This window comes from Micropterus salmoides, unplaced genomic scaffold (assembly GCF_014851395.1).
Source record: "Micropterus salmoides isolate LMB-PRFRI ecotype aquatic unplaced genomic scaffold, ASM1485139v1 Ms_hic_scaffold_4082, whole genome shotgun sequence".
NCBI classification, from domain to species: Eukaryota; Metazoa; Chordata; class Actinopteri; order Centrarchiformes; family Centrarchidae; genus Micropterus; species Micropterus salmoides.
In genome coordinates, this window is record NW_024043465.1 from 1 (window position 1) to 10,414 (window position 10,414).

The window sequence follows — 10,414 nt, forward strand, 5'->3', positions numbered from 1 at the left end:
GGCGGGACTCTCATCCTAGATGTACAGTTTGGTCCAGATGTGAGCATGTACACTGAAGTTACAACAACTTCCTGTTTCATAGCGAATCATCGACGCCACGACACGCCCATTGACGAAAACGCGCAAATAGCACAACTTTTTCATCGTCAATGCCTTTAGAAGGCACAGCAGAAATTTGCGTCGATCCGACTAAATCCCTAGGAGGAGTTCGTTAAAGTACGAAGTGTGTAAATCATCCAAAAATGGCCGTAAAATTCAAAATGGCCGACTTCCTGTTGACTTTAGGCTATGGGTCTTGAGGCTTATTTGTGCGTCTTGATACGATACATGTCCCAGAAAATTTCGTACATGTAGTTGAACGTGAACGAGGGGCTAATTTTTTCCAATTTTCTAGGTGGCGCTAGCGTCATTTTGCAACGCCCATGTGCGAAACTTGTAGAATACGAAATTTTTCACCGGTTCTGACATGTTTGCAATTTTGAGTTTTCGAGTATGTTTAGGCCATGTCAGTTGAGCCTACTTTGCAGAAAAAAAAAAAAAAAAAAATAAAAAATAAAAAAATAATCCGGCAAATTCAATAGGGACCTCGCACGGTCGTGTCGGGCCCTAATCCGAGCAAATTCAATAGGGACCTCACACGGTCGTGCTCGGGCCCTAAATACAACTGTATGATGGGTGTGGGACGCTGATTTGAGCTGTTGTGATTTGGGGCCCCTATGTGGCCCCTGAAAGAAACTAGCTTGGGAAAGGCGGCAGAAGGGTGAGATTCAAGATTCTTGATGGTGTTGTCTCTGTGAGTCTTCTGGTCAAGTTTGAACCCATTTCGAGCTCAACTCAGAGATTTCTACATGAAAGTCTTAAAAGGTAGAAGCAGGCTGTTTAGCCTGTACACACTGAGTTTGATGGCTTCCAGTGACCTGTTGGACTTTGGAGTCAAATTTAACTCACTTTCTGTTGTTCCCCTTCGAGGGAACTCGAACTGCGTCGGTTACGACACTATGGGAACGCCTCTAGGCGAAGCAGGTCTGAACGTGAATGAAATCACTCCAATCCTATTGGCTTGTTGCTAGAACGGTAAGGTGTGACGGAATAACCGGAGGAGTATAAAGCACACCTGTACACACTCATCATTAGCTTTTTTTATTCAGCAGGCGCTCTGTATGTTGTTTGAAGAAAGCTCCAGTCCTACAAGCAGTGTGTCTTACCTGAAGAAGAAGTCTACCAGCATATCCGGCAACCAGATGTACAGAAGGTGTGTTTTTTCTTGCCCTCGGTACATCACGGATGGAGATTCTCATGAGATGTGTGTCTCATGTTTGGGGATGGAGCACGCCGGGCAGCTCTCGAGGGGCTGCCTGCACCCGTTGCGAAGCCCTTTCCGTGCGGGTACTGAGGTACAGCATGGCTCTCTTTCTCCGAGGATGGCCGGATGTGTTTTCCCCGCGGCGTGGGCCCTGCGGCCGCTGAGGCAGCCCGGCGGCTTCACTCATGGGGTTCACAGCGTGATCTGTTGGAGGATTTCGGGACGGCTGAGGCTTTTTCCCGACCTTCATCCGCTGGCTCCGACGTCCTTTCCTCGTTGGGAGCCCGTTCTCGGCTTCTCCGCTCGCGGTTTGGATCCGGAGACGCTGCAGCAATCCGACTCCGAGGAGGCGGACGTGCTCAGCGCAGTGGACGATGACTTCCGGGTGTCGGGGCGGCGTCATCTAGCGACGCCCGACTATGACGTGCTGCTGGAGGTGGTGACTAGAGCCGTGGCTAAGCTCAACATCAACTGGCCACAGGAGGAGCAGACACCACAGGCTAGTGGTAGCTTGATGAAAGGTTTCTTAAGCACCACACGCCACCTCCACGCCGGTCTCTGCCATTCTTTCCTGATTTACATGATGAACTGAGTAAATCATGGGGCAGACCCTTCTCTACATGGCTTTCCACACCCCGATCACTGAACTACAGTAATGTGATGGGGGTTAGGGACCGTGGTTATGGGAGGATGCCTCGGGTGGAGGATGAGCTTGCGAGCTATCTCTCCCTCTCGACTTGCGTCCTCCCTGGAGAAGCCGGCGTTACCATCCAAACCATGTCGCACCACATCCACGCTTGTGGGGAAGGCGTACATGGCAGCGGGCCAGGCAGGTGCGAGCTTGCACACCACGGTGCTTCAAGCCTACCAAGCCAACCTGCTACAGGAGATGGTTCAGAGGGGGTCCCTCCGAGGAAGATCTGGCGGAGCTTCGCAGAACCACGAAGCGTTAGACGCAGTGCGAAGCGTTCCGCCAGTACCTCCCTCGCCGGTCTGGACCCAAGGCAGCTGAGGCTGCCAGGCGTAGGTCTCTTCCCTCTACGAGCTCCTACGGAGAGGAGAGGAAGCAGAGTAACGCTTCTCGGGGACCCCCCCGAGGAGCTGGGGCAGCGAGACGGCGCTCTCACCCTCAGCCGTCTGAGAGACGCGATCTGAGGACCGTCATCCAGTCCCGACGGAGCTCAGGGAAGACCGGGTAGGGGAGTCTTTCTCCCCTCCCGCACCCCCCCCCCCCCCCCCGGAGGCCGACCGAGGTCCCCTCCGCCGTGGCAACAGGTGATGTTATCCTGCCGTTTACACGTTCAGGACGCACCTGCCACCATCGAGTCCGCGCCGTACTGCCTGCCCCGAGGGTCTGCAGGCGGACGGGATCCCGACTCACTCACCGTGGATCTTCGGCGGCTCTCCCCTGCCGTTCTGGGGCTTCAGGGGTCCACCAGAAGATCACACGAGACACCGACCACCAGCCCCGAGGGGCTGGTTCCGTTGGCAGACTTTGCAGAGGCTTGGCGGAGCCTGACGAACATTTCTCCGTGGGTCCTGCGCACTGCCATAGATGGGTATCGACTACAGTTCAAAACCCGCCCTCCAAATTCAACAGAAGAGAGGGGGGTTGTTTGGACTGTGGTCCGCCCGGAGCAAGGTCCGGTGTTGGGACAGGAAGTTCGTACTCTGCTGAGGAAAGGGGCCGTGGAACGTGTCTCCCACCCAGACAGAGACGCCGGTTCTACAGCCGGTACTTCATAGTCCCCAAGAAGGACAGAGGGCTGCGTGCCCTATTTTGGATCTGCGGGTTCTAACCGGTCTCTGAGGAGATTCAGGTTAAAGATGCTCATCATCCCCGCCACCGTGACGCACATACAATCTGAGGATTGGTTCGTCACGATAGATCTAAAGGACGCCTATTTCCAGGTCTCCATCCGTCCTTCTCACAGGAAGTTCCTGAGGTTTGCCTTCGGGGGTGTGGCTTACCAGTATCGGGTTCTTCCATTCGGCCTGGCACTTTCCCCTTGCACATTCACCAAGTGTATAGATGCAGCACTGGCCCCGCTGAGGCTCCGGGGCATCCGGATTTCAACTTCATCGACGACTGGCTCATCCTAGCCCAGTCTCAAGAGTTGGCGGTTCGGCATCGAGATGTCGTTCTGGCTCGTCTGCGGCGTTTAGGGCTGAGGCTCAACGCAAAGAAGAGCGTGCTGGCGCCCACCCAACGGGCTACGTTCCTAGGGGTTGCATGGGATTCGACAACGATGCGGGCACAATTGTCTCCGGCACGTGTCGACACCATATTGGCTGCCGTGAAAGGGGTGAAGTTAGGCCACGCCATCACTATGAAACACTTTCAACGAATGTTGGGTCTCCTGGCGGCTGCGTCCAGCGTAATACCATCTGGACTGCTGCACATGAGACCCCTGCAGTGGTGGCTAAGGAACAAGGGTTTTTCCCCGAGGGGAAATCCTCTCCGTCTGATTTGGGTTACGCACAAGTGTCTTCGTTCCCTATCAGTTTGGAAGGAAACTTGGTTCCTGTCCCAGGGGCCCGTGCTGGGAGGGTCTTGTCGCCGGCTGGTTATTTCGACAGACGCCTCCCTCACGGGCTGGGGCGCGGTCATGGACGGCCGCTTTGCAAGGGGATCCTGGCAGGTGCATCGATCCGAGTGGCATATCAACTGTCTCGAGATGTTGGCGGTGTTCCAGGCTCTAAGGGGTTTCCTGCCCGATCTCCAAGGCCACCACATCCTGGTTCATTCCGAGGAGAACAACACAGCGGTGGTGGCCTATCTGATTCACCAGGGCGGTCTGCGCGCGCCCTCTGGACAGACTGGCGCGTCAGATCCTCCTGAGGTCCCAGCAGAGGTTACTATCACTCAGGGCGATGTATCTCCCCGGGACGCAGAATCAGGGAGCAGACCTGCTGTCGAGGCAGGGGCTGAGGCCCGGGGAATGGAGACTTCACCCCGAAGTGGTGGAGCTCTTGTGCGAAGAGTTCGGCCCCATAGACGTGGATCTGTTTGCGTCTCAAGAGACTACGCACTGCCCGCTATGGTTTCTCTCGTTCCTCCAGGCCCGTTGGGTCTGGACGCCATGATACATTCGTGGCCGAGGCTACGTCTGTACGCTTTTCCCCCAGTCGCTCTGCTCCCGGGGTTCTGGAGCGGGTCCGCCAGGACAATGTCGGCCTACTGCTCGTAGCCCCGTTCTGGCCAACCCGGGTGTGGTTCTCGGACATCATGTCGCTCCTGGACGGCCCGCCGTGGCAGGTCCCTCTGAGGAGAGACCTGCTGTCCCAGGCGCAGGGCCGGGTTCTTCACCCTTGCCCCGCCATATGGCGACTGTGGGTCTGGCCCCTGAGGGGGCACAGTACCTAGACGCGGTCTAACAGCCGGAGCAGTCGAGACCCTCCTGAGCTCCAGGGCCCCGTCCACACGGAGGATGTACGGCCTGAAGTGGAGCGTTTTCGCCACTTGGTGTAGGGAGCGGTCGGTGGACCCTGTTACCTGCCCGGTGGTTCAGGTATTGAGTTCCTCCAGGACCGGTTCTCTGCTGGTCTTTCCCCTTCCACCCTCAAGGTGTACGTGGCAGCTATTTTCCACACCCCTCTGAGGGAGGGGTCCTTGGGGAAACTTCCCTTGGTTGTACGTTTCCTCCGTGGTGCCCGGAGGATGAGACCTGCGACTCGGTCCAAGGTTCCCACTTGGGATCTGACAGTGGTTCTTGGGGCGGTGGCTGAGGCCCCCTTCAAACCCCTGGAGTCAGCTGAGGCTAAGCACTTGACCCTCAAGATGGCCTTTCTCCTTGCTATCACCTCTCTGAGGAGGGTGGGGGATCTCCAAGCGCTCTCTGTTCCCCGCAATACTCAGTGCCCTGTCAGAGCACTGAGTATTTACACTCTGAGGTCCTCCCATTGGAGGAAGGCTGACCAGCTGCTAGTGTGTTTTGGGTCTCCCAGGGCCGGGCTCCCTGCATCCAAACATACTATTAGCAACTGGATTGTTCAGACTATTTCCCTGGCCTATCAGGTGCGCGGTTTGCCTTCACCTGTGGCTGTGAGGGCTCATTCTACCAGAGGCAAGGCGGCCTCTCGAGCCCTCCTTTCCGGGGCCTCTTGCAGGATGTTGTTTAGCGGCTGGCTGGGCCACTCCGCACACATTCATTCGGTTTTACAGTCTTGACCTTCCTTCGGCACCTGGCACTCGTGCGCTCTCCTCTTAGTCGTGCCACTTTATTGCACACAGGGGCAGGCGGGGTTTTCGGCACGGTTTAGTGGGTATCTCGTTCCCATAGTGTCGTGACCGACGCAGTTCCCCGAGAAGGGGAACGAGAGACTGCGTCGGCCCGCCGCACCTCTCTCCCCGCCTGAAGCACCTGCTTCATAGTTTAAGCTAATGATGAGTGTGTACAGGTGTGCTTTATACTCCTCCGGTTATTCCGTCACACCTTACACTGTAAACCCCAATAAGTTCATAGTACTCAAAACTTTTGTAGAAACTGATTACATAATAACTTTTGAGGTAAGTAACTTAATATTTTTAAGTTAGATTTTTTTAAAAGTTACAATCTAATCAAACTTAAAAAATTAAGTTACTTACCTTTAAATGTTTAAGTTTGATTAGATTGTAACTTTTAAAAAAATCTAACTGAAAAATATTAAGTTACTTACCTTTAAATGTTTGAGTAAGATTTTTTTAAAAGTTACAATCTAATCAAACTTAAACATTTAAAGGTAAGTAACTTAATTTTTTTAAGTGCACTATGCTTAAAAATATTGTTTAACACCCGCACATTTTTTGTTTCTCCATACTTCATTATTTTGATCCAATGGTACTAAAAAAATATGCTTGTGTATAACCCACAAGCTAATGAAATTTACAAGTTAAAACTACAAAAAAAAAAATTACTTCAGCTGTACATTTTCTTTTTCTTTTATTCAGTCTTAATTTTTATACAAACATGTCAGAACATCAACAGCAGTCAACAGTTAAAACTCTGTTCTAGCTCAGGTGTCTAACCATGTGACTCAAGTCACAGTTTCACCACCTACCCAAAAGCTGTAAGCCTGTTAAGCAGTGAAATTTCTTAAAATATTTAGTTACAAACCTACATGGACACAGCAAATATGTATGTTTTAGTGTATGGTTGTGCATTTGTCTGTGTGTGTGTGTGTGTGTGTGTCTCTGTGTGTGTGTGTGTGTGTGTGTGTGTGTCTCTGTGTGTGTGTGTGTGTGTGTGTGTGTGTCTGTGTGTGTGTGTGTCTGTGTGTGTGTGTGTGTGTGTGTGTGTGTGTGTGTTTTGTGTACATATGTATCTCTACATATTAAACAGGAACAAGATCATCAGGAACTAAGCAAAGTGCTTAATATAAAAAGTATGAAAATAAATGCTTATTAAAACAGCATTAGTAACAGCAATCAAAGTGAAAATGGAATAAAAAAATATACAAAAAAAAGTAAATTAAAAGATTTGGTGGTCAAGACATAATCTGCCATATGTAAACGGTTTCAAATGCTTTGAGTAACATTGTGTTCAACAACATACTATAAAGTTACCATACTGGGAACCCCCAAAACACATCAACATGCAGACAAGAAAATACATGTGTAAACACTACTCTTAAGTTAGCCTACTCTTTCATTAACAGGTCATTTTTGAGACTCAGTAGGCAGGGTTTAAGTGGTTTACCATCATCAAGACCCATTAGGATTTTCTGGATGAATGTGAAAGTGTGAATGAGTTTCTTGGGATAGTTCAAATGCAATGCATACATTAACCCAAACAACAATGCAAATGCATCAGCCAAGTTAGGGATATCACTCATCACAACATCGTCTTCCACAACAATAGAAATACTTGCAGGACTGAAATGAACTGGATCTGCAGTGTCCTCTGTGACTGTGACAAGAGCAACAGGAGTGTCGATGCATGGCTCATCTGACTCCTCCTCCAAATACATATTTGTTTATAGACATTAATAGTTTAAAGGTGGATAAAGTCCACTTTTATGATGATCAGGTGTTTCTAATATTCTGACACCTTCCTGTCTGTAAATAGAAGGACAAATCATTAAAAACAAAATAATGTAATGCAGTACAACACCACCTTGACCAGTAATAAACAAATGACTGAATTTACACATTTCTGACAAGGTCAACAAAAGCTGAACATTCTGAGCTTTGCAAAGATCGATGGTACAGGAGATGTAAATTCCCCACAGCTTCCTCCTCCACAAACTCAAATCAGAACCGGAGAGCAACATGGCCACGTTATCAAAACTAATGTGCCAGAGTTTGTGTCTTTATTTTGAAATAGTGAACAAGTGTTCCGGCGAACAAATGTATTTTACGGTTGAATCCAAAAATGATTTATGAACTGTAAGAATAATTAGATTGTTTCCCTTTTTCATTATTTTCATTTGTCTTGTGGTTGAGCTCTTCAGCAGAAGCCGTATGTAAATATTTCCAGCTTTACATTTGAAGATCACACTAATTTTGTAACTATGCCGATGATACACTACTTTTTATTTCAGATCTATAAAATATTTTTCATACTAGTTATATTTCAAGAAGAATGCATATTATTTGGGAACACCTAAACTATTATCATATTAGAGAGTCTTTAACAAATGTTATTCAGTAATAAGACATGATTATATGACTTTTCATTGAAATTTTCCTACCTTTTGGTTTTGTTCCAAAGATTTATTATTACAGACAAATCTGTAATGATTATAACAGATAAAAGGTTTTACAGTCATGAAAGTATTTTAATTGATCGGAACAAATACTGGATTTCACTGGTTTGTACTAAATAATGAAAATGTAGAAGGGAGTTTTGTTTGAGTGTAAAAACTCTTTATTATACAGTATTTAAGGCTATACATTAAATAATCTTCCTAATGTTTGTCAAGATTTTCTCTGGATGTAACACAGTCACTGACACCATCAAGAGAACATTTATTAAGACACTTTGATGATAATAAACATGAAAACAGCTGATTGGATGAAAAGGTCTTTATTATCTGGAAACACTGAAATAATATTGAAACAGTGCAACAAGCTAGTAAATCTTGCTGTTGAAAGATGTCAAATAAAAGAGAGAGACAGTTCCAGAGTGCAGAGTGAGAGCAGGAACAGAGGAAAACCAGTAGCAGAGTCCCAGTGAGTCAGGTCAGGACTGGGAACACTGGTCTCTCTCCTCAGTGTCTCTGAGAGCGGAGTCTGGGAGCCCTGGGTGGCCTCACAGGTCACAGAGCCCACCTTCCTCCACTGGTCTGCAGAGAGCCTCAGGGTGCTGCTCCAGCTGTAGTGGCCGTCCTTCTGCAGCACCCCGGGGCTCCTGCTCTCCTCCCAGCTGCTGCTGCTGCTGCTGCTGCTGCTGCCGTCCACCTTCCAGGCCAGACTCCAGTCTGAGGGGAAGCCCTTGTTGGCCAGGCACATGAGCGTGGCCTTCCCCTGCTGCAGCTCCTCGCTGGAGGGGGGCAGCACCGTCAGGGTGGGACGGGCATCACCTAGGAGAAGAACCAATTGGCTTAGAGGACGGGGACCATACAGCTGGTTTCTGCTCCACCAGTCACTCACTCACACATTGTTTCACTTCCTTTAAGAAACCTCTCATGCATATCAGCACAGAAAGAGTCCTCATATGAGCTGAAAGATATCAAACTGCACTGGAAATAAAACAACCAGGTTTTAAATTTGGAAATACAAAAAACATATTTACTGTCAAAACTGTCAAAAGGGCAAAAGTTACTGAGATCCCATTTTTACGTATATATTGTTCCATTGGTGTGAAAGTCAAATTGATCCCTCTAGAATGAAATGAAAGCAGACAGAAGATGTTGTAAAAGAAAATCTTTCTGCAGTCATCAAAGCAAATGTCCATAAAAATGATCACTGACACATTCCTAATCAATCCTCTGGTAAACGTATTGATCCATTGAGAAGCAGCATCATCAGAGTAATCCAAGTCCCTGTTGGAGTCAGTCAGAGCATTTCCATAGAGAGCCACTTTGCATCAGCAGCACCATGCTCCAGTGCTCTGGGAGACTTTATAGTCCTGAGAGTTGAACACTGGATGACTGACAGCTGTCCTTCATGACAACAGAAGCCACAGAAATCCTCCTCATCAAAAACATGACTTTGGTCTCCGTCCTCATCTGGACTCTCCTCTGCTTCACTCAGGGTGAGGAAAATCATTTTTCTGTGATGTGAAAATCATTTGGAGTGTAGCTGAGTTTCACCTCACCATCTCATGTCCAGTGTTTCTTCTCTCTCCTCAGGGTCTGTTGGACAAAATCTTGTCGTGACTCAGCCAGCAGCCAAATCAGTGCAGCTGGGTCAGACTGTCTCTATTGACTGTAAATCCAGTCCAGCAGCTCGTCACTACTCTGGTTCACAATATTTCCTGGCCTGGTACCATCAGAAAACTGGAGAAGCTCCTAATCTTCTGATCTACAGAATATCAGACAGATTTTCTGGAATCTCCTCCAGATTCAGTGGAAGTGGAGCAGGGAATGGAGTTGACTTCACTCTGACCATCAGTGGAGTTCAGGCTGAAGATGCAGCAGTTTACTACTGTCAGGCTCATTATTATATCAACAGCCAGTATCTGTTCACACAGTGAAAAAGCGTCGTACAAAAACCTCCCTCAGTCAGACTGAACAGAAACTGTACTGACTGCTGCAGCTGGAAGCTACTGCAGAGACTGATACAGTTCACTGAGGACACACACACACACACACACACACACACACACACACGATTTCTGATGCTCATTGCGTCTCCACCAGTTTTCCTCCTGAAGTTCAAACAGCAGCAGAGTCAGCTCCACTGATGTAGAGACACAAACCAAATTCACAATATATCAAACATCAACGTCCACACATCACACTGAAATCTCAGGACACTGAAGCTCCATATCTGCAATGCAACAAATGTTTTCTGTGGCAGAAACACTGACGCTCAGAAACATAATGGATTCTGGGCCACAGTTCATACAGTACATGTCACTGAACAACCTGTTTGTGTATCATATGCCTCATATGTCACCTCACACTTCAGATTTATAAACTCATCATAACAGCTGTCTGTAAGTTGAGAGACAGTTTTGGAATAAA

At 48.3% G+C, this 10,414-nt stretch overlaps 1 gene segment (V, D, J or C); it reads left to right on the forward strand.

Moving 5' to 3' along the window:
- The first annotated feature begins 9,416 nt into the window (after positions 1-9,416).
- Positions 9,417-9,954, forward strand: LOC119887245. The segment is given in 2 exon segments: positions 9,417-9,480; positions 9,578-9,954. Coding segments are annotated over 2 exon segments (393 nt in total).
- The last annotated feature ends 460 nt before the right edge of the window (positions 9,955-10,414 follow it).